This window comes from Petromyzon marinus, chromosome 36 (genome assembly GCF_048934315.1).
Source record: "Petromyzon marinus isolate PM22_M1 ecotype Great Lakes invasive population chromosome 36, UKy_Petmar_22M1.pri1.0, whole genome shotgun sequence".
Lineage (NCBI taxonomy): Eukaryota > Metazoa > Chordata > Hyperoartia > Petromyzontiformes > Petromyzontidae > Petromyzon > Petromyzon marinus.
Genome location: NC_133702.1, coordinates 9,220,825 through 9,245,946, shown reverse-complemented (window position 1 = coordinate 9,245,946; position 25,122 = coordinate 9,220,825). Strand labels below are relative to the sequence as shown.

The following is a 25,122-nucleotide window of genomic DNA, read 5'->3' as shown; positions in this document are numbered from 1 at the left end:
TGATTTAAGAAACTTGCGCCAGGTTGTTTCAATTACTGCGCCAGGGGATCGAACCGGCGATCACTGAATTGCAAGTCTGATGCACCAACCATTACACAACGGAAACACCCATGCTGTTAGTTTATCCGCAACACATCGAGCTGATTTGCCTTACGTTTAAATGAAAACGCACGCTTAACGGCATTGTTTTATTTAAAATGCCATCGTCTTGAGCATGTCCAAATTTTTTTTTAAACGCATTGTGCGAAATCTGAGATTATAACCTGAAACCAAAGAGCCTGTCATTGTGATGGTATCAGAGGAAGTGTTGGCTCGCGATAGCGGAGAGATAAAACAGGCACAACATCTGCACGGCATTCCAGATTCCCCGCGAACTGGAAAGGCCATTGACGCAGCGCGCCCCTGCGAGGGGCGTAATAAACCTGTCGTGGGCAGACACAACACCGCGCCGTCGTTGCCACCCGTTGCCCGCGCCGTCCTAGGCATTCCCCCCCCCCCCGGCCGCGAGACGGGCGATGATTTACGCGCCGGCGTGGCTGTCACGTACGACGTGCAGCGATGGAAAGTATTGCACGTCCGCGGTGAAATGAAAAAAAATACAGCCGCGGTGGTTGGGCGGGAAGCAGCGCGGGAATGTGGCCGTAGCTGGATAGTCTGCGCGCAAAATGCAAATCGGGCACTCTCTCTGTTTAATGATGAGAAAGCTCAGCGAGGTTGGGAAAATACGTGCAGGTTGTGGAAACAAACTCTTTTGAGTCGGTGGTCTAGACAAGACTGGAAGCATTGTGCCTGCAATGCGGTGGTTATATCACACGCATGCAAAGCATGATGGGAGTCCTAAAACTAATAACTATGTCTATTTTCTCAACTAAACTCTTTTTTTATTTTATCAGGTAAGCCTCACTGAGTCACCTAGCTCTTTTTAAGAAATGGCCTGGCCACAAATGACAGCTCAACGAAGTGGCTTATCATGTGGAAAAATATAGCAGCCAAATACTCTTAACGCATGTTTCTAAATGTGGAGGGAAAAACCGGAGAAAAATCCACGCAATCACAGGGGAGAATATGCACTCCAAATATACAGCAGGCGTCAGGATCGAACCCACAACCTCCTACATACCAAGCGAAGTATTTAACATCTCACCACCGTGATGCCACACTGTGAGGGTCTTGCCATCGAGCTGTTTGTGAGCGACGCACCTTTGCTAGCTCTAGTTCAGGCACGCACTGGCAAATGCGCATCAGAGTCCTGATTGAGTTAAGCGCTGTTCAGAAAGGCTAATATGGACATGTGAATATGGGTGGAGCGGTGGTGCAGTGGTTAAAGTTCTCAAATATCGATTTAAAGCTTTCGTGACTGCAGGGATTCATATTCTTGGTTCTTTCGGTAAAAAAACGTAGAAGGGAAATAATAAAATAAAAATAAAACAATACAATTTTTATTATGTTTTCTTTTTATTGAGTTCTCAAGTTTATGTTAATTAACCAGGTGAGAATTCCAGTGACCTGGGGTATTAGTCTACTCATAAGGGGGGCAATTATTGCTGCTGTGTATAATGCCAGTTGAGGAGTTTTTGGGTAATTTTCAAATTTGGCAAAATTTGGGCCGCCAACGCCGGCACACGATGGCACACGATGGTCCACGATGGTACAATATTTTGCTAATGAAATCAGGGCAATCCTGAACGGGCACTGTGATGCAGACGGCGTGTAGTCGTATTATTACGGTCATTTCACAGCGCAGTGATAGCCAGGGCGGCCGCTGGGATTCGAATGGCGAACCTCTGCAACAAGCAGGGAACGCGTCACCGCCCGTGATTCACGAAGCGCTCTGTTGTGACCCGAGTTGGAATCCCAGCCACGGCTATCACGTCAGTGGCTGGTCCTCTCTGCACCACTGTGCTGCCCCATTCTCCTCCACGAACATGCATTCCCCAACGTGGTCGAATGAGCGCACGCGACCAACACGGAATGGCGCGGCCGCCATCTAGCAGTGGATTCAACACGGCTGACGATGATGACGATGATCTCTAGCTCTCAGCCAGAGCAAGTTGGATGCTTGAGGGTATGGAGGCTATGACGTCAAGCTGCATCCAGTGACAGCGTTGCCCAATAAATGCTGGTGAGGGGAGGATGGAGGGACCTGCCCTTGGGCAGGAAACTTCAAAGAAACGTAATAAAGCAAACCGCGTGAGGTACGACAACTACTCAGAGGGGCGGTGGGGGGGGCGGTGGATTTCATAATCGGGCGACTTCTTCGCCTTTGGCAAGTGGCACAGCAGCAGCAGCAGCAGCTGCAGCAGCACGCCTGGACAACGGAGACAAACGCTTTCAGGCGCCGAGCAATGGGGAGCAAGTGGACACGTGCCAGCGATTTAGCTGCAGTGCCGAAAAGCTGCGATGATAGCCTTGATTATTCCCAGGTCTGCCTCGCGCATTGGTGGAACGGTCCGTACTCCCACGCTCCCATTAGGCAGCTTCCGATCTGAGCACGCGTCTTCAGCAATGTTGAGGAATTGTCACGATTCACGTTTTCGCGACTTCCATTTTCTCTCGTGTCATTTGTGCCCTCTCATTTGTATTGCGTTTCTATTGCCCTGTCTCACTTGCACATTTAGCTCGCACAATTTGCTCCGAACGAAACGTTTGCATGAAGAGTCCAGGAATTCATTATAAAGTAGTCGGCTGGCACGCTTGCGATTCGACTAGTGCACCGCGAGCGCGAGATTCAATTTCAATCGACGAATTGATGCCTCGTCACGCTCCTAACACGTACACGTAGGCGAATGCCTCGAGTCTGAACGAATGACATCGCAGACGATAACGATCGGCCGAGATAAAATTCGGCTGCGCGTGGCACAGGCCCTGCTGTCGGCCTGTGGCATAGCCGGCACGTCCCTCCCGTGTGATCTCAGTGCAACTACACCGGTTGCACTGAGATCCGGAAGGGCTCCGGCGCCGGGCTACAAAGATAGAAATTAGAAAGAGAAGAGGGCCCCTTTAACTTAACCCTTTCCCGTTCCCAGAGGTCTGCAGGTTGCAGGGCGGGTGTCCCGTTCACCTATCAATCTTGGAACGTAAAAGCGGCTCAGCGTTAATTTTATTTAGAGAGGCGTAGCGCCGTTGTTTTTAAAAACGTTGGACTCACTGCCGCTCTTCCCGCTCTGCAGATGTCGACGAATGCGCGCTGGGCAGCCACAACTGCTCCTCCGACCAGACCTGCTACAACATCCAGGGCAGCTTCCGGTGCCTCTCCTACGACTGCCCGCCGAACTACCGCAGGGCGTCGGACACGTGAGTGTGCGAGTTAACCCGAGATTGTACGTGCGCACGTGTGTGTACGTGTGCTGCTGTGTGATCTGCGGCCCTTTTGTCAGTCTGCTGGGGCATGAGGGCCTCCGGGTCGTTGGGGGCTATTTATTGACGCGTGTTTACCCGGGGAAGTCCTCGGGAGGGTGCAGCCGAGTTTTCAGCCCAGGCTGATGATAATTATCGCTACGTGTATATTCCAATCGAGTACATCGTGGGTCAATTTTTCTTCCACTTGGCAAAACGTCGGACCGCGACGCCAGCAGACGATGGCCCACTCTGGCGAATGTCCTGCTGTGAAGCAGACGGCGCGTAGCGTTACGGCGACTAGTGCACCCCGCTGTGTTCATGAGGGAGGCCGCTGCATTCGAACCGCGAGCCTCTACAACAAGCGGCGAACGTGCTACCGCATGGGGTCACATCACTTTACCGTGCTGGGCGTTGCGGGTTATTAAAGGTAGGGAGCAGTATGCGTTGAACATAGTACAGGAATACCTCGCACTTTCGTCTGGTTAGGGACCAGAGCATGGACGAATGTCAAAGATGGACGAATGTCAAAGCAGAGCCGTTATTCAGCTTGCAAATTTATTTTGGCCCGGCGAAAAACGTACACGCAAATGATTACAGTAAATACTATATAACACATGCGCGCGAAACCTTAATAAACAGAAATAAAATAAAAATAAACAATAAATAAACAAAACTAAATAAATAAACAAAGCTCAATAAATCAACAAAATGATACCGTGAAATATTTTTTTTATTGCGTAAGCAATCACTGTAGCAACTAAGAATTGTTTACAGTATAATCACAGAAATAAGTACAGTATTAATAATATATGAATAAACACAAATATAACAGATGCTCACTGAACGACTTCTATTCAAAAACGAAAAAGATGGCGCGTGGCACGAACGTCGTGGAAGGTTTTGGATGAAATCGGACGAATGAAGAAAGCCGCGTGGACGAAATTTTAACTGTGGTTATAGTTGAAAACGGCCGAAAGAGCGAAGCGACGGAAGTCAGGTGGACGAAAGTCAAGTTATCGCTGTACAACAGGGGTCCCCAACCCCCGGGCCACGGACTGGTACCGGTCCGTGGCCTGTTAGGAACCGGGCCGCACAGCAGGTGGTGAGCGGTGAGTCCGCGTGTGGCCCGCCCATTATTTTATTATTTACCACTTCCATCCGCGCCTCTTTCCCGCACTGCGCACTTGTCTCAGTCACAGTCTTGGTATAAAGCCCACAAGCTCTAACCCCTAGCCAAAATGAGTAAAAAATAAACGACGCTGGAGAGCTTCTTTGAAAAGAGGGAAAGACCCAAAGATGAACCCCCCCCCCCCCCCAGTCCGTGAAAAAATTGTCTTCCATGAAACCGGTCCCTGGTTTCAAAAAGGTTGGAGAGCGCTGCTGTACAGGGCAACAATGGATGTATTTCCTGCAATGCCCTCTTCTGCCACCTTAGCCCCAGGAGCAGCCTAAAGTTCAGATACAGGCTTGGAAAAAGGTTAAGATATTTGGTCATTAAGAAAAGTGCGCATGGTGCTAGTTTCTTATCCAAGCACTATTCCGAGGTATGTATGTATGTTGAACTTCTTTCACACCGTACCTAGCCGTACCTGCTCACCGGTTCTCTCACCACCCTCCCATGCTTGACCCCGAAAGGCGCTGCGAGCGGATCTCGTGCCACGACTACCTGGGCTGCGCCGACGCTCCGGCGCGCATCACCCACTACGCGCTCACGTTCCCCGACAGCGTGCGCACGCCCGCCAACATCTTCCGCATCGGGCCCTCGCCAGCCTTCGTGGGCGACAGTATCCTGCTGTCCATCCCGTCGGGCAACGAGCTGGGCTACTTCGCGACGCGCAAGCTCAACTCGCACACGGGCGTCGTGCTGCTCCGACGGCCCGTCGTCGGCGGAGCGCACGACTTCCTGCTCGAGGCGGAGATGAAGCTCTTCCGCCAGGGCACGGTCACGAGCTTCGTGGCCAAGATCTTCGTCTTCATCACCACCAGCCCCTTCCCGACGCACACCACCACGTACTTTTTGGAGTAGCCGGCCGGTCTCCCTCGGTCGCTCTCCAATGAGCCGTCCCCCGTGCCCGGCTGTGGTTAGGGGATGAGGTGGGGGGGGGGCGGCAGTTGTCGGCTGTGGGAGGATGAGGCCGCGGGGATGAGCTCCGGGTGTGCGGAGAGCAACAGTTGTCCACCCGGAGACGGATGAAAAGTTGTAATTGGTGCTCGCGATCATTGCTGGGAGTGGATGGGGGGGGGGTGCCGGGGGTGAGTCTTATCCATCCATCTAGCGTCATCCTCATAACCGAGGGGCGATGTGCATGACAGACGAATAACCATCTGCGATGATCGTCGGCGTCTCTCGTCGAGAGTCCGACTGCTCACGCTGTGCCACCAGCTGAACCGCTTCCTTCCTCTTGCCCTCTATCCCTTCGGGCCTTGACCGTGACACGAGTGAGCAATGCGGGCGAGTGAGCGATGTGAAACGATAGTGGGGGACATTACGACGACCCCCCCGATGCAAGAGAGAAAATAAATGCCCTTCGTCTATACTCACTTTAAAAAAAAAGAAAACTTTATTTGTATCTTATTTTTTTTTTACTAAGATGAACACAACTTTTTTTTAACATTTAAAATGTAAAAAAAAAACAGGCATGAACCTAGGACTGTATTTGTTGTGTTTGTGGAGCCTGAGGACGGAAGTTGTGTTTATACTGTGGTTGCCGCGGTATGGCGATACTGCGATACATCGTATGGTACAAGATCAACGATAATCGTCTTGTCCGCTTTTCAAATGATCGTCACATGGTGATTTATTTTTGTCCATTTTACTTTTTATATATACGTATTTTATTTCTTGACAAAATACGTCTGGAATAACAATAACTGACGTTCGTGGTAGAATTCTCCATGAATAAATTGATGGTACGGTTGTTATATGACGACGTCGTCGTGATAGGCCAGGGGTGGGGGACCTTTTTTCTGCCAAGGGCCATTTGGATATTTATAAAACATCATTCGCGGGCCATACAAAATTATCAACTTAAAAATTAGCCTGTTCTATTTGGTGAAACATTTAATTAACTCACCCCTAATGCGATCGCTGGAACTGCTTCTCTTTGGCGAGGCGTGTGATGTTATCTGGTATTGATGATGTTAGCTGGTATTGATGATGTTAGCTGGTATTGATGATGTTAGCTGGTATTGATGATGTTAGCTGGTATTGATGATGTTAGCTGGTATTGATGATGTTAGCTGGTATTGATGATGTTAGCTGGTATTGATGATGTTGCTACTCGCAACTGCTTTTCCAGGTTTGCTCCTAGATTTATTGAATTTCGAGTCCCGCCTGTGGTTGCCTTGTCAGGGCCACACCAAATGATTTTGCGGGCCTCATACGGCCCGCGGGCCGGACATTCCCCAATCCTGTGTAGGTAATCTTTATATCGTTGAATTTATTACTGTAGCCTAACGTGAAAAATAATAACGTGGAAAACACGATAGAGTTTGAACGGTGGCGTTTTCTGGGTAGGGTTGTGGGGATTGTGAATGTGGATCCAGGTTATCCGGGTCTGGGAAGGGGGGGGGGCGATTGTCGGATAAGTAGGATAAGGGAAGCTGGCTTCGTGTCGTAGGGGAAAGTCAAATGTAACGAAATGAGCAAAAATATTCAGACCAAAGCAATAAAAACGTTGACTAATTGTGTAACTCGCGCTGGTGCAGTGTACGCTCCTGTTTGTGCAAACGTCCACATCAATCACACGGTCTCGCCATAGCTCTGTGCTCGTGGTCCCCAAGTCGGATGCACGAGCTTCACGAGCCTGGCGTCCCATCGCCGGTCTCCATCTGGAAAGCTCAAGAAGACAGCTGCTCGTTTCTCCTTGACTATATCCGCCCCAGTTTCATCCCCACTGTTACTGACGTCGCCTCGGGAGACGAAGAGTCCACTCGGATCTCTCGCAGAGCAGCGCGGCCATTCATGTTGCATAACAGACCCGTGGAAGTGGAAGTCACAGAACTACTTCTGAGATCTCTGCAAGTGATTGACCTCTGATCAGCTCAGTAAGGGGGCAGCGCTTCCTCACCCGCTCTGCCACCCAGAATAAAGTTTATCTCGTGACAGTAAAAACGACAAATTGGTTTAATTATCATAGCTGGAATTTAGGCAATTTACCCGCGGGACCAAATGTGATGCGACGGTTTTTATTTGTGCAGTGGATTGGTGACCGGGCTGAGACCATCGGCTCTCTTCGCTCGACAGCCCCTGTTTGATCATAGGTGGCTCAAACACGGGATCGAACCCAGGCTCTCAGCGGTGCAAGCTCATCCGCCCGTTGTAAGCCTACACGCGCCATCATCGCTGGGTATTTGCGGTGGGGTGACTTCCAATATATATTTTTATTATTATTCTAACACAGCGCCTCCCAGCATTTCGCTTACCGAATTGTCGGTGGGAGTTGATAGCGATCAAGGGGATCAGGCTACCCGTGTTCCCGTGTGGTGTGTCCGGTGCAGGTAAGTGTGCGATAAGCCCGATTCGCGAGCCCGATTGCGAGCACACCAGCCACAGACGTCCTAACGGCCGTTGAGCTCAGAACAGGCGTCAACTGGAGCCCTATCTGTCGCAGCTGCTGCTCCGTATCGTTGATTTTCTGGGGGGGGGAGGGGGGGGGGTCACCTGGTCGCTGGGGAGGAAGGTGACTCTGAGTTCACGGCAGCAACAGGATCCACGCTGGCAACTTCCAAGCAATAAGCGAAGCCCATGCAGAGTGCGAGAATGCACTGGGGCGATGATATTGATAACGCGTCCGTTGGCACAGCTGAGGTTGTTGGACTCCGAAGTCACACCGTGTGGCATATGTTAAGCGAGCCCCTGTCCTGTTAATACGTTTAAGCCAAGTGTTTATAAAGTACGTGTACAGCCATTAGTTGCTTCTGGTCAAAGCACTGCTAGATCGAGGGCTTCCTCACACCGATCGGGTTGTGGGAGTTGTTTGACCATACTTCACCACACTGGGTCAGTGGGAGCGCATGTTGGTGAAGGCGGTGGAGCGGAAGATGTTCCGGGCACAGACCCTACAATCACAGCAACCGATTTTTGCAGCGCTGCCCTTTTGCTGCACACAACGTGACCGTGCAGCGCCAAGTTACACCGACACAACGCCTACAACACCTGTTGTGCCATCTAAACTTGACGTACAAATCATGCCTATCATCATCATCACCATCACACGGCAGGAGACGTCACATTCAGCACGGCCATGCATCTATCACACGTGAAGCCAACAACGCTCTCTGGCATGTTTATATAAAACACGAGGCGGGGGGAGGGGAAGAGGAGCGGCCGGGTTGGGTGAGTCGGGGGTTGGTTGTGGAAGGAGCTGTGGAGGAGGGCAGAGTGGTGGAGGCGGTGGTGGTGGCGGTGGTGGCGCTTGGGTACGCGGTGTGGCTGGGGCTGCAATAATTAAGGCCGATGATTGATGGGCGCTGTTCGAGGCAGCATGCCCTGAGACTCAAGACCCGGAGCCGGCGATCCTTCATCTCATTAAATTACACCGCGGATTGTTGAACAAAAAATAAAAAATATTAACAGACACTTCCTCCCTCCCCCCCCCCCAACACCCTCTAACGTTTACCTGTGCTCCAGAAGTACGTGGTGGTTTTTTGGGAACACAAAGGGCGACTTGAGAAGAGTTTGTCTGGAGCTCGACTCACAACCCCTGCGGAGGCATGCTTCGAGCCCCCGTGCTTTTTGGCCAATGATACAAAACAATAATAATAATAATAAAAAAATAACAATAACGTCGACTTGAAAAGCTGCGGTTCCACCACCGCTGCCACACACCGTGTCCGCTCGTCGATTCTGGAGAGATAGAGGGCGACTCGGAGGAGCAAGGAAAACTACGGGCGACTACTGGACGTGAGTCAGTTGAACACGTAGACTTTCGCGACCAATATCCATCTAACCCCAAAAAAAACCCTCTATTATGGGCTACTGGACATTTGTGGGAAGAAAAAAAAGCTTCGAAGCTCATCAAACAAATATTCTGGTTCTGATTCCGAGCGGGATGGCAGCAGCAGCCACGCAGAAAGCCGGCACCACATTCCCCCTCATCGCCCCTGCCACTCCCCCCAAAGCTCTGCGATCCTCTATATATTAAGGTGTTATCAGTCAATTCATGAGTTTTTACACATCGGAGGTAACCGAGGCACCCGCAGAAAACCCACGTGTGCGAGGTGAGAGCACTGTATTCTCTCCCTATGGAGCCAGTGGCGTACACATTTGCTGTACTGCCTTCTCCCCCAGACAAGCCAGGGTATCGCACACCTAGATGCCTACGCGAAGGGAGTTTCACGCATTTGTGTGATCCAATAACCCTCGCTGCTGCCTCCACAGCGCTGGCTCAACTTGCAACTCGACCCCGCCGCACCTCCCATTAGCACGGTTGGGCGCGTACGGTGCGAAAGAAGTTCAACATATTTATGCATTCATTATAGGCCACGTGCACGGCCACCATGATGACGATGATGACGACGACGATTGCGACGCTGTCCCAGATCGACCGCTGGCAGTGCACGAGCCCCCCAGCTTGGGAACTCTCCACGGTGATCATTTACAGCGCTCCTCGACTCCGAGTCAAGTCCGCTATGCATAGTCACAATCGTCGTCGTCATCATTCTCATCAGCCATGTTCTATCCACTGCTGTGATGAAGGCTTTCCCAAGCCGCCGCCATCTCTCACGGTCCCGCGATGCGACGATTCGTCCAGCACCTGCACGCGAGCTGATTTCCTCTCTGGGTGTCCGCTGTGGATCTCCACCTGCCCTCCTTTTGGCTGCCACTCCCAAGTTAGTCTCGACGGCCGGCCATCATCCCTTCTGGCGACTCTTCTGGACGGTCAATATGCTGTCTCGAACGTGAGTGTGTTCGCGAATTCACGTGATTCTCCAGCTGCGTAGTCGACCTTTTTACAACTTAACAAACAGCAACGCGCGCGCAATCTGGTCGCCTGGTGCAAGCTGATGGTAGTTAACGTGATCGGTTTTTTTGTCGATGAAAACCTCACTACGTCTCAAGACGCATTTTCAACAGGATCGTGTCTTAGGCTGTTTGACCATTTCTCTTTAAAATCATTGGAATGGCATTTTTTTTATCCAGCAAAGCTTCACTGAGTCTCAGTACTTGCCATTTAGCCATAACAGTTTCGATGAGTCTCAAGGCTCGTGTTTAGGAGGGTCCTGCATTGGGGAATCTTGACCAATTATTTTAAACGAGCATTTTGCTTCGGGGCAGAGGAAACGTAAGAGTCCTAGGAGGGGGAAACACGTTCACCACGAAATCTTTTCAAGGGATAGCGCTCAAGGATCCACACGGGCAGATTCACGAATCAATCGCCGTGCAGTGCTTATACTTCCACCGCAGCCCAGCGAGTCTGGGAGTTCATTCACAAATCTCCGTGTGATCCACCAACCCTTGCCCGCGAGGCGCTTGGCTCGACAGGCGTGCGCCACGCGCCACGCGCCACTGGAACGCGCAGGGTAAACGTGGCAGGGCGGGGACAGACTTTGCCTTCGCGTGTCCCTCCACGTTCCTGCTCGCTCTGCCAAGCCTCACTTGTCTGCCGCTCCAATCCCAGTATGCCTGGGCTTGAGGTCTCCATGGATTATTTTCCAACCCCTGGGAGGAAGGGCGCGGAGACATTTTCTGGAGTTCAGCCGCAGACACCTCCAATGGAATTATAGGCCCTGTGTATAATGTTACACCTCAATACCTTAGTTTAAAGTAGTAAACAAAAACATTTCGATTTAAAGCTTTCGTGGTTCTTTCGGTAAAGTCACGTAGAAGGGAAATAATAAAATGATAAAAATAGAACAATAAAATTCGATTGCAACACAAGCAATCATCATCAGATGTGAAAACCACAGCAAGAAAATGTTATTTTTTATTATTTTATTATTTCCCTTCTACTTGACTTTACCGAAAGAACCAAGAAAACAAAAAAATATCGCGACGGTTGGGGGAAGGGGGGGAGACACTTTCCAGCACTCAGCCATGGACAGCTCCAACTGATACGTTGCCCTGTGTATAATGTTCCAACACGTAAAAATGAGATTCCAATTGGAATCAAATATTGGACGCACATGCTATTACCAAATTAATAAAACAAGTTGGAGGCACACTTGTATATTTGGTCGTGTGAATTTTTCTCCAGGCCCTCTGGTTTCCCCCTCCACATTTAGAAACGTGCGTTTAGAGCATGTGGCTGCAATAAATGTCCACGTGATAAGCCACTTCGTTGAGCGGTCACTTGTGGACTGGTCGCTTTTGAAAAAAAAAACTACGTAGCTCAGTGGGCCTTACCTGGTAAAATAAAAAGTGTTTAATCGAATTCGGTAAAACAAAACTCAGCATTTCACTTCTGTGGTGAATACGAGACATTTCTTAATAAATAACGAGTCACGAAGCAGTCGTTATAGAGCCTCATGCGGCTCCGGAGCCGCAGGTTGCCGACCCTAGGCTTAGGGGGTGGGGGGGGGGGGGGATTGGGGGGGGCACTGCAGCGTGTGGGGTGGCAGCAGCGCCGGTTTATCCGAGTAGCAAAAGTAGCTACGTATGCTACGGGCCCCGCACTTTCAAGGGCCCCGCGCTAAATGCTTTCAAGCTATCAATTCCGGTTCAGTGATTCTTCACTTGCTCTATTACTATAGTACTCTACTACCTTGGACTTTTATGAACGACTGGGTGTTTAAAAAATATAATTACTTTACTATACAAGTAAAACATGTATGTTTTTTTTATATGTATGTTTTTTTTGTATTATATTTAGGACCCCTTTATAGCATATGCTACAGGCCCAGCACTAGCTTAATCCGGCACTGGGGTTGGGGTGGTTAGTTTCCGGAGCTTAGCCTCGGACAGCTCCGGATGATGTTAGCCCCTGGGTGTCTCAAACTTTCACGGCTTTGGGCCTCCCCCGTGAACTGCCACAGGCAGCGCAGACGCGCTTTTGTTATGCTCGCTGACCTTGAACTCGCTGTCTCCGTGCCAGCGGCCGGCATTGCGTGCATTCTTCGGTCCTGTCGGTACAGGGTTTTCGGAGCGGACGACGCAACGAGCTATTAATTAAAAGCGAAGAGGGCCAAAAATGAAAAAAAAGTTTGACATTTTACGCACACGCCACATGGATGATGATGATGATGATTCTTGTTATGCAACGCTCTCCAACGTGCACTTGTCGATGGGAAGTATTTAATTATGCAGGACGGAAGTTGACGGGACAGCTGTCAAGGAGAAAAAAAAATCTCTTTGCATTTTTACAAATAGTACGGTACTTTAAGTAATTATGTTTTGCGTCGTCAAGTTTTGGGTAACAGTTTGATCAAAGTGTCCGCTTTTGAATTGGGTCAGTGTCTACTCGCTACACAGGTTCATAGCACAGTTTAAAAAAAAATATAAATTGGATACACTTTTAAGAGAGTTATCATGTGGACCCCCCCTCTCCACCTCCGACAGAGAGACAGACATTGGAAGAGCACGCGAATGCGTTGATAAATTTGACAGGTGTTTTACTGAAGTCACCTTCATTTATGTCCGTGGAATATTGTGCGTCTTATAACTTGCATCATTATAATTACCGTCCTCATAGCGGAAGCACAGCAAGAAGTAATGTACACATGCTTTTCATCTTAGTTGCAAATCATAAAAACTGTAAGTTTGTCGGCATCAGACACAATGCACTTAGACGCTTTGTCACCCAGGATGTAATGAATTGTGTCATAGTCATAACGACGGCATTCATAGTTATTATGAGTCACTTATTACTATATCATCTTGTGTCGAACTAGGACCTTTGGGCAGTTCACCAGCGTTGAATCAAGCGAGCTTGACTGCTGATGAGACACTGTGTGTCGAACCGGGTCTAGAGTTTTGCCTGGGTTGAATCAACGCTGCAGAAATTATGCACTCCCGGAAGGAAGTAGGGCCGTTGGGTTGTGTACATTTTCTTTATAAGTGAAGACACGAAGATGATAACGGAGGAGACGGATCGTCTGCTTATCTATTCTGTTACACAAGAAAGGTTACGGCTTGGGATGTTTGGCCAATTCCGTTTCGAGATGTGTATCGCCCTTGTAGTTGTTGTTGTTGAATGTCAGAATAAACCTGAATACCCAGAGAGAAAAGTGGCATTGATTCTCCAGTGGTGCTATGGCGCAACGGTTCTTTAAAACAAATACACCGAGACAACAGAGAGAAGCACGTGGGTCGGAGGACCGAATGTAACACTTCGAGACATCGTATTGAATGCAATGTCGGTGGTCCACCTATTTACTAGACGAATTCACGCTACGCTATCACGCGTATTCGGTATTATGCATTGCACTCAATCATAAGTGGGTGTGGCGGTGGCAGTGTGGTTAGCGCAACGGCGCAATCAACCTGGCGACTTGCGTTGCATTCCCGGTCACGACTGACATCGGTGAAGGAATTATATTTGAACCGTTCCCGGGTGCCCCCCCCCCACCCCACCCCCCCCCCGTACCAACTCGCACTGACCAGCGTGGTGAAGTATGGTCGATGCTTAGAGGGAAAACAAAACCACAACCCCCCCCTCCCGCGACCAACTCGACCGCAAATCCACAGTGGCCTTGGAAAGAACGATGTGTGCTTCTCAAGAGAACGCTTGAACAGCGTTCATCATTGCGCATCCAATTCGTAATTAATGCCCAACGCCTATTCACGAGCGGGCGGGGATGTCTGCAATGTGCCGCCGCTATCGTTTCCGACTGGAAATGCGCCCCGAGGAGCAAGTGGGGGAAGAGATGATGAATTGCGGCTGCATTCCACGCGACGTGGCATGTTGTGAGACATACTTTCTCGTCCCAGGGTATATGTGGGGGCATTTGGAATAAACAACAAAACGACGTTGTGCAGAACGCCACTTGGACGAATCCCTCTCCCCCCCACCCCTCATCCGTTGTTAAACTTACAGGGGAGATCTTTGCGTGACCAATTATAATGCTTTAATTGTTGCTCTTACGAATGTTAATTCCATGCTACCACGGTAGCGCATAACGAGCCCGTGTTGCACGCTCTTGCTTTTTAGCGTTGGGCAGGGGTCCCATAGTTTAAATGGAGTGGATATATCCAATGACATCTAATAATTCAGCGGCATTAATCTTGCGACCCTGGCTCTGCCGATGACACCCAGTAGGTCAAAACCAGACGAGAGTTTACTTGCTTCAAACAAAAGCTGCTTGATAATATTGATTCTGGAACATATTTTGAAGCGGAGTCCAGAAATTTCACAGGATTCTAATTATATTTTGTCTTTATAAAGATTCGCTCACCACACAGGCCAGCCAACCAAACAAGTCAAGTTTTGTTTTTATTGTATGACACTACGTTGACAGTGATGCACAGGCACACACAAAGAAATATATAACAGTCCTCAATAACAGTCGGACCCTAAGAGGAATACAAACACACACACACATATATACAATAGGCGACAATTTGGGAAATTACATTTCTTCATAGCACATCGCAAACGTGTTTATAGCCACCGAAGTTTGGCACACAGCGCGCGGCAGATGCAGAAGGCGCGACTGTGTCCTCTCGAGTTTGAACACGGAGTTTACACATTTTGGTTTAAGGGCAATTCCTGGGCTGCGCGAGCCGAGTGGAAGAGTCGAGTTCGCACTTGCGAGTTCGCCTCGCAGGCTCTTTGCCGCATTCCTTGGACGTAAACCCGCGCTCGCTCACCCCGCCGTCACAACTGAAAGTCAATCCATCTCAGGCAAAAGATAGAGGCGCAGCGCTGGCGTTTCGTCTCTCACTCGAGGGTTTGTCTGTTGCCGGGGCTGCCCTCTCCGGGTTATCGGCGCGAGCGAGTGCGAGCGAGTGCGAGCGACGCAAACAAACGGGGGAAACGCCGCACTGCCCGCACATTTCGCTGCTCCTCACTCGTCGAGGAGTCGGCGACTAAGAAAGAGATCGCGGGACGGCGATCGCATCGGCAATGTAAAACAAATTAAGTAAAGCAGCAACACAAACAGGTGGCACGTGCAATGAACAATCTATGCTTTGCCTGAGAGCCAACCCCTCTCCATCCTCTAACACGTGTTGCCACCCCTCTGTGCTGTCAGCACGTGGGATAGAGGTGTGTGTGTGGGTGGACATGGGGAGCGGTTAACGGACTGCACTAAGAACCCGGCGACCCGAGTTCGATTCCAACACCCGTGACGATTATCTGAATAAGTCAGTCTCAATGTGCAAACACCGACACTGGAGAGACAAAGGCGGCCGGGCGTGGTGCACGCCATCCACCCCCGCGTGTGCCTTGCCGGCCCCAACAGTCTAAGATTGTATGGACGATCTCTACCTTTGTGGGTTTGTGCTGCATGCTGTGTTTGTGTGTGTGTATGTGTGTGAGTGAATTAATGTGTAAGTGACGTTGTGGGTCTGTGCGTATGTGTGGGTCCGCATGTATGTATGCTAAAGGCTGTACAGGGGATCTTTGTATACAGAATATGTAAGTTTATGTATGCACGTGTATGTATGTGGGTCCGTGTGTGTTTGTGGGGAGCGGTAGTGTAGCGGTTAGCGCGCTGCGTTACGAATCCGGTGACCCGGTTTAAATTCCCGTTCACGGCCACTAACGGTGACAATAATCTGAACCGGTCCTGGGCCTCTATCTTGGTCTACTAAGCCTCAAAGACGAGTACCTGGTGCGATGTCTAAACATCGCAACTGGGGAGACAAAGGCGGTCGGACGTGGTGCTGGCCATCCACCCCCTCGTGTGTCGTTTTGGCCTTCATAGCTGCTCGCTTATAGCACTTGCCCCAACGGTCCGTTAAGGCTATACGGGGGAGCTTTGTTCTCGGTTGACCGGTACTCTGACCTGGAGATGACACATCCGTGGGCTCATCCCACCCCCATCCCCCACACCCCCCACCCCATCCCCCCCACCTATCCCCCACACCTCCCACCCCCATCCCCCCCCCATCCCCCCCCCATCCCCCCCCTCCCGCCCCGCCCTATAATCAGTCACTTGCAAGTACGTAACTTTCCCTTGTACTCGCTCATGTACAAGCGCTCTTACATTACAACCGGCGACTCGTGTGACTTGCAGGGCAAGCCATCCAGGAGGGCGCAGTGTAATTGAAGGCATGAGGAGGACACTCACCCGTACATAACATGTAGACACTTCTCCTCCCCGTCTTATTATACGGTACATTTTGACAGAGTTGAAACGTTCGGATATTTTCATTCGTCTCTGCGTGCACTCGGCGGCGGAATGGTTACACAGCAGTGGGGTTGTTTGGTGATTGTGTGTGTGTGTCTTCGTCTTGTATACGTGGCGATGGTGGGGAGCGATGGCTTTGTGGTTGACGCGCTTGGCTACGAACCCGGCGACCCGAGTTCGATTCACCGCAAATGGTCAACACCAGTGACGATTATTTGAACCGGTCCTGGGCCTCCCGTAGGTCAACTCAGACTCAAATGAGTACCTGGTTAGACAAAAGGCGGCCCGGCGTGGTGCTAACCCACCCCCTTTGTGTGCCGTCCCGGCCTTCAGACATGCTCGCTTACAGGACTTGCCCCAAAATATGCTGAGGCTATACGGGGTTTCTTTGTCTTTGTATATGTGGTGGGTCTCTGTGTGCCTAATTGCGTCTGCGTGTGGTTTGTCTGCGTGCGTGTGGACATAAAGTGTTGGTGTCTGTAAAGTGTGGGTGTGCATTTGCAATCCACTGCTGGACGAAGGCCTCCCCGTACGTTGCGAAAGAAGCGTGGGGGGGGGGCGGGCTGGTGGGGGAGGGGGGGTGACCTTACTTCACCACCCTGGTCAGTGCACGAGGGAGGCCCCCAGGACCGGCTCGGATACCACTCGCCATTGATGTTAACCTTTGCTGGAAATCGAACTCTGGTAACCGGTCACATTTGAGGTGGCCTCGAGCTGTAGGTGCAAGTCATGGCACGATCGCTCGCCGCATCTGACGTCATCACCTCCACATTCATTCACGTTTCACTGGTCGGGCGGTGACACGGCCCAGGGGCAGCCGCGTTCGCCGCTTTGCCGCAGAGGTTCGCGGATGGATTCCTCTAGGCCACCCTGGTGAATGCGGCCGGTGCGCGCGCCACGTATAAACACAAACGATATCAGGGCTATTTTTTTTTTGTTACTCACTCTCGGTGGACGTCAATGATCTCCCGATGGCATTCAAAAACTAGGAAGGCCACTGTGTGCGCCGTTCCAAATTTGCAAAACTTTCCGAATTTGCAGAAAATTTACACCACGAGCCACTCAAATGGGATTTCAGACAGCAGCAACATCGCCCGCCTTTTGAAAACCCACCGCAGGCTGTGTCGGTAAAACAGCAGTGTCTTCCTTGATAGCGCCAATACCAAAAGTACTAAATGATCACCACGTCTCCCATTAACCCGTGAGATTTCCAGTAGAGGCAGCGATGTCGGTTTTAAATTCCGCATCTCGGCAATGGCAGCAACGTTTGAGTGGCACTCGTTACGGTAATGTCCCACGGCACTTGGCAGTCTGGAGCGTAGTTTCTCTGCCCCCTAGGTGATGTTCGGTTTGCCTCGCCTCTCCCCCCTCTCTCTTGACACCCGCCACAGACAGGTCTGGCTGTGCGGTGCGAAGCAAGTAGGGACAGGATGGGCGAGCCGAGTTGAGTGAATGAATGCACGGGGCTTCTTCGTTTTTGTTGTTGCTGCAAATCCGCAAGCGAAGTCGAAAAAGTGTTGGTCGTACACCAACGGCAATCTCCAGATTGTCAGAATATTTTGGAAAGTAAGACGCACCCACAAATTATCATGGGCCCGGTGTGTCAATTAAGTTATACACATTTTGGTCACATACACATTTGGTCACACTAACTTTTACTTCAAAATATAGGAGGGGGTCGTGCGGCTTATGATTATAAGAGTGAATACCATACGATACTCATTCTGTTTAGCGCTTAACATTGCTTTAACGTTAATTTGGTTAACATTGACTGTGCCGTGACCTCCAGGCCACCCTCCTTTACGCAAGGTTCACGCCACCACGAGCTTAGGCGGTAGCTGCCGGTTTGCGAACGTACGATTATCGTGTCTAGATCTGGGCTATCCGATTCATAAGTGATCGGTTACTGCGCGGAGCGTCGGTCCAATTACTCGACTAACCGGAGAGCGTTCAAATAATTGAGCTTTAAATATCTCCCCATCGTTCTCCGTGTCACCACGGTCCCCATGTCACCACCGTTCACACGTGTCACCACGTGTCACCACCGTTCACACGTGTCACCACCGTTCCCACGTGTCACCACCGTCCCCACGTGTCCCCACCGCCTCCACGTGTTACCACAGTTCCCACGTGTCCATCACGATACGAGGAGGTGGGTGACGCACCGCACCAGGTACTCAATTAAGGCTGAATTGACCTAGAGGAGGCTCAGTTACCGGTTCAGATATTTTCCACCCATGTTGGCACTGAGCGGGAATTCAACTCGGGTGATCGAGTTCGTAGCGCAGTGCGTTAACCACTACACTACGACTGCCCATGCATATACAAAGACAAAGATCCCCCGTATAGCCTTAACAGACTGTAGGGGCAAGTGCTGTGAGCGAGCACCTATGAAGGCCCGAACGGGGTGGGTGGTCAGCACCACGCCCGGCTGCCTTTGTCTCCCTAGTGGCAATGTTTACACACCGCACCAGGTACTCATTTGAGGCTGAGTCGACCTAGGGGATGCCGGTTCAGATAATCGTCACTGGTGTTGGCCGTGAGCGGGAATCGAACCCGTGTCGCCGGGTTCATAGCGCAGCGCGATAACCGCTACACTATCGCTCTCCACACGCATATACACACATATGTAGACACACACACATATGTAGACACACACACATATGTAGACACACACATATGTAGACACACACACACGAACCCACACACCGCTCACGCAATACGTTTCTCCGGGTCTCATTTTCCAGTTAGATAATTCCCACGCCGAACTTTTTTACCCCCCCCCCACACCCCCAAACATTCGGTGCGCCACCTCAAAGGTTTCCATTGTCCCTCGACTTTGAAGTGCAGCGGCTAAGAAGCAGGATGGAGCGATTCGTGGTGGGGGGGGGGGGGTGATCTTACAGAGAGAAGCCCCGATTCTGCGAGCTCTCCCAGAGAGTGTGGATGAGAGACACAGAGAGAGGGGGGTGGTGCACGGTTAGTGTGGAGGCAGAGACAGGAATTGTCAGCGCCGCCCGCTCTTCGCCAAGAGGCAGACTTTCAAAGAGACCCGAGCCGTATCTCTGGTGTCGCAGTAGCTCGTTTGCTTTTGCTTGCTGCTCGCGTTCGACACGAGATCAACTCCGTCTCAGTCGCGCGGCGAAGTGATGCGGCCAATTACGCGTTAAAAAAAAACACACTTTTAAAAAAACACACGCGCTTGGAAATCGTCCCACGAAAATAATGTTCGAGCCCTCCACCCCACCCCACACCTGAATTGTTTATCGCTGCTGCTGCTGCTGTTGTTGTTGTTGGAGCCGCTGCTGCTGCCGGCGTGTGCGTGCGTGTGTTAAGTGGTGCCGATCAGATATTGGGATTACTCGGGGAATATTATTGCATGGCTGCTTGCCCCAGCATTGTTCTGTGAATGCACTGCACTGACACTCGTTTTAGGTAAGGGCCCCTCTGTTTCTATGCTGGTATCACTCTCCCTCCCCCTACCTCCATCCCTCACTCTACATCCCTCCCTCTCTCAGTCTGCCTTCCACCTTCTCTCCCTCGACCTCCCTGCCTCTCGATATCACCTTACCTCCCTGCCGCACTCTCTCTCTCTCTCTCGGCATCGTTCTACCTTCCTGGCTCCGTCATTGTGCCTCAATCTCTCCCTCACTTTCACCACTTCCATCCCCTTCGTTCTGCCTTTCTCACTCACCCCTCTAATTCACTCCCTCACCCTCACCACCTTCCCCCCCCCCCCCACTCCTTCACTCCCTCACCCTCACCACCTTTACACCCCCACTCCTTCACTCCCTCACTCTCACCACCTTTCTTCCCCCTCTCCGCCTTTCTAAATCTTTCCCTCCCTCTTTCTAAATCCCACCCCTCCATTCCAACTCTCTCCCTCATTCTCTCTCTCTCTCTCTCTCGACCACCACCACCACTATCCCTCACTCACTCACTCTCGCTCCCCTCCCTCGCTCCCTCGCTCGTTGTCTCTCTCCCCCCCCCTCCACGATAATCTCACGCCAGGGTGGTTGGGGCGTGGGTAGGGGCCCATGCCGTTGCTGCTGCTGCTGATGCTGCCTGCGGCTCCCTGTGTTCCCTCGCTGTGTGCGCGCCCAGCAGTAGTTCATTTATCGGCTAAGATCTTCTCCAAAGTGGCCCCTCCCGTGGGGGGGGGGGGGGGGATAGACCACCCACGGAATCCTGTACTCGGCTGTCGTGGCAAAATATTAACAAACGATTGCAACATTGCTGGCGTGCTTGCAGGTGGAGCTCACCTGGGTCAAAAAAATAAATAAACCACAGGCTTACGCTCGAGATTTTTTTCCACACAAATAGATGTTGGGATGGAACCGCTTTTTTGCGTGTGTGTGTTTGCTCTCTTGCCCCTTCTCCGCGTCTTCTCTCTCTCTCTTTCTGTCTCTCTCTCTGTCTCTCTCTCTCTCTCTGCTCCCGCGAGAGGAGTGCGACGCACGGCAGGGGGCAGGTTTCCTCGTCCGGGTTCACGGGTTGCGTTCGAGGGTGCAACCGCAACACCGGTGCCCTCCCACCCCCACCACCACGTCCCCCCTCCCCACTCGTGCAAAGATGTGTTTTTCTTTCTTGCTGCCTGTACATCCGAAACAAAGAGAAAGGGCGAGCCAGGGCCAGTCATAAACCCTTGACCTCGAAACCAAACAAGCATTGTCCGCGCGACGCCGCTCCGCCGCGCACAATGCCGCCGTCGCCAGCCGTCATTTCGCGAGAGGCCGCAGCGACGTGAGGGTTCTCGTCGCCGACTCGTGATCACACGCGTGGCCACTCGTGAGATCACACGCTTGGCCACTCGTGAGATCACACGCGTGGCCACTCGTGTGATCACACGCGTGGCCACTCGTGAGATCACACGCGTGGCCACTCGTGAGATCACACGCGTGGCCACTCGTGAGATCACACGCGTGGCCACTCGTGTGGCCACTCGTGAGATCACACGCGTGGCCACTCGTGAGATCACACGCGTGGCCACTCGTGATCACACGCGTGGCCACTCGTGTGGCCACTCGTGAGATCACACGCGTGGCCACTCGTGATCACACGCGTGGCCACTCGTGAGATCACACGCGTGGCCACTCGTGATCACACGCGTGGCCACTCGTGTGGCCACTCGTGAGATCACACGCGTGGCCACTCGTGATCATACGCGTGGCCACTCGTGTGGCCACGCGTATGATCACACGCGTGGCCACGCGTCTCCGCCGAGTCGGCACGGATTTCCTCCTCCCAGTGAGTATTGATGCGGCGGCGGTGGTGGCGGTGGTGGCGGCGGTGGTGGCGGCGTGTGTCTCCCATTTACAGCCCTGAGCCACGTGGTGGGAATTCCACATTGCTGTGGCGGAGGGGGTGAGCGACTATCCCCCCGTAGGACAACCACTGTCGATTTTCAGATAAAGCGGTAATTATGTTATCCACCCCCGGAGGGATGATGGGCTGAGTCAACCAACACCCCCCCCCCCTCCGCCCCAAACGGGATGTGAACTCGCACCCTTCCGACTGCGAGCCGCTCGCTCTGCCGCTGCACCGCCCGGCCGGTGTGCCCTCCACTTAGGATTCTCATGGCCGATGCAACGATCCATGTTGATTTTACGGAAGTGTGGAGGAGTAGGCCAACGTATCCTAGAGAGAACAGGGGTGGGGGTGGTTCTCTTGAGCTCCCTCTGCAGTTGGAACCGCTTCCGCCAGCATTTGGCGCCAGCGAGTAATTGCAGGGCCTGCGCCTTTGCCAGTTTCGCCCCTCTTGGCACGCGGCGCTGGAAGTGCGCCGCGGTGTTTTTGGCTTCGGTGGGCGACGCGAACTGTCATCAATGCGGACTCGTCTCGTCTATGTGCGGCTCGATAAATCTAGAACAAACTTTTCGTTGGCGCGCTTCAGTGGAATTGGTAGAGAAGAATTCGGTTATCTTTTGCATTCTGTGAGAGGAGCACTTTTCTCCTAAGCACACAACTTTGCCAGGCCTCTCCCATCTCGGACACGAGCGGCTCGTGAACTATTAATGTAAGCGTTTCGCAAAACACACCAAAGTCTGCCTGCGGATTTTTTTCACATTTATTTTTTTGCCTTCCCCCCTTGTCCTCTCTCTTTCTCCCTCTCTGTCTCCCCCCCCCCCCCTCTCTCTCTCCTCGCCGCACCTTTATCTGGCGGCGCTGATGAACAAGATGTCTTTTGGGCTGCCGTGCTGGGCGAGCGAGCACAGTTGGTCGCCCAAGCGGAAAATGCAGATCAGCTGGGATAGGCCCCCTTCTCCGAGCAAGGCATGGCACCAGAAGCTCAGCCACTGCCGGTGCCGTGGGTCTCCGAAAACATCGCCACATTCGTTGAAGAGAATATCTCCCGTTACGTCTCAGCATACAAAATACAAATGTTCTCGTTCACGAACCATCAGCCTATTTGCTTTCTGGGTCAATGCGTATATATAAATACAGCAGCATTCATATAAGCGACCAAACTCTGGACCGGTTTTTGGCATTCTGGATCCCATCAGCAGAGCCGGATTTGTTATTGATGCAAAACAAATTCCGCTGGATGAACAGATGTTATTGTTAAGGGCGATCCACGTAAAACGTGGGGTATTGTTCAATGGGGGGAGAAAAAGCAATACGGTAAACAAACTCATAATGCTTACATGGGGCTTAGAGACAGCATCAAGACGTTGAACAAAAACACTCGTGGTCTTTTTTTGAGTCCACGTTTTTTTTTATTCCCTTCAACCTGTTGACAAAGGGCTGATTGTGATGACAAGGGGACCTTCCAATAACACAACGGCGCATGAACAGCAGGCTCGGCAACTGAGTTGGTAGCCATTAGCGGTGTCGAGTTAGTAAAGTAATAGGCAGGCCTTAATTTATCATTTAATATCTTTATGCCCCCCCCAACCACGAACAATCCGGACTCCCTCCCTCTCCACTTGTGGCGGGGGGAGGGAGCCAGGATTTTTTTTTCTGGAGCTCAGCCCCTGACAGCTGCAGCTGAAATTAAGCCGTAATTATAGAACTCATCTTATCCGAAACAATACAAAGTGGGGCGATTGTGGAACACTTTACAGATTACTGTTTACGACGGCTTTTTATTTCTTTCTTTTACAAGGTTAGGCCCACTGAGCTATGCAGTTCTTTTTCAGAAGTGACCTGGCGACAAATGACAGCTCAACGAAGTGGCTTGTCGTGTGGACATTTATGGCAACCAAAGACTCGAGACCCATGTGAAAGGGGAAAAAAGGACCCAGAAAAAAAACCCACACGACCACGGGGAGAACACGCAAACTCCAAATATACAGCAGGCGTCAGGGTCGGTATCGAACCCACGACCTCCTGCATACCAAGCGAGGTAGTTAACACCTCACCACCGCTTCACCCAGATCCTACCTCCTAATCGAATAACCACTGGGACTCTTTTGCGAGTAGGGCACCCCCAACTTGACACTCGACTCACCCATGGCTCCAGTGCTTCACCTGGCTCTCGCTGCATCTTTCCGTTCTCAGGCAGGAATTTTTTTCAAGACACATTTTCGCTCAGCCGTGTTTGCTTGTTCACATCAAAGTCAAGCCTTCACGTCGCAATCGTGGCTGGCGGCTGGCTAGTCTCCTATCGGTTGTCCCACACTGCACGTGATCCCACTTCATCGCTCCATCTCCGTCTTTCATCGTGGCACAGTGCTGCTTTATTATTATTATCGTTTCAAAATCACCCTAACCTGGCGTGTGATAAATCTATATCATTCCGCGAGCTGCCCAGCGACCCGTTAGCCAACCTAAGTGGACGCCGCAGGCAAAGACGACTTGGGATAAATTTTCCAGGGGACTGGCACGCGATACCCCAGCATTCTTGTCGTTCAGGAGAGAACACTTATCATTTCGGTGACGCACTTTAAGTATTTAGGGCCCTAATTTAGGGTTTATTCGGCATGAAAGTGGTTGTGGGTGGGGGGCTGCCGTGGTGGCGGCGGTGGCGGCGGTGGTTCGTGTGCGGTGGGGTCGTACACAGGTCAGGCACTATCGGATCGGTCTTAATTGTGAAGGTGTGTTTTGGGATGTCCCTCTGGCTCTGCCAGCATATTACTATGTCCGAGGCTCCTGGACCTGATCAGATAAACCCCCTGTCTCTTGTAGCCGGTACAGGGCCCATTGTCAGCCGAGACAAGTGTTCCTGTCACACACGAGCAGATTTTTTTTTTTGTAAAGAAATGTTTACGAAAATCCCTCGGCCAGCTCCCACAGTGACGCTCCCCGGCCCGCCCGCTTGACACGGCGTTTGTTGAGGTCGCGCCTCTGTCGGTTTACACATCGCCAGCCGTGATCTTTCCACCGCTGGACGAAGGCCCGTTCCCCCGAGAGCCGTCCGCCATCCCCGACGGGTTCCGACAATGTGTCGACCTAGCTGGCACCTACCGCGGGGAGCGCTGCAACTCCGGGGTGGACAGAGTGGTTCATTTCGGGAGAATCAATCTTAAATTCAGACCCGTACATGCAAATCACAAACATTGCATGACACAATGAGTGAAGAATCCTGAATTATTTGCTTTTCAACCCTTC

The 25,122-nt window shown here is 51.5% G+C and overlaps 1 protein-coding gene across 1 annotated transcript in view; it reads left to right on the top strand.

The window, feature by feature from the left end:
* Window positions 1-7,032, top strand: part of FBLN2 (fibulin 2) — a 75,497-nt gene extending 68,465 nt beyond the window's left edge. Inside the window, exons 17-18 of the mRNA XM_032966475.2 lie at window positions 3,171-3,294; window positions 4,975-7,032. Coding sequence (XP_032822366.1) covers window positions 3,171-3,294; window positions 4,975-5,365 — 515 coding nt within the window. The 3' untranslated portion in view covers window positions 5,366-7,032. The remainder of the gene's footprint in view (window positions 1-3,170; window positions 3,295-4,974) is intronic.
* Window positions 7,033-25,122: the final 18,090 nt, after the last annotated feature.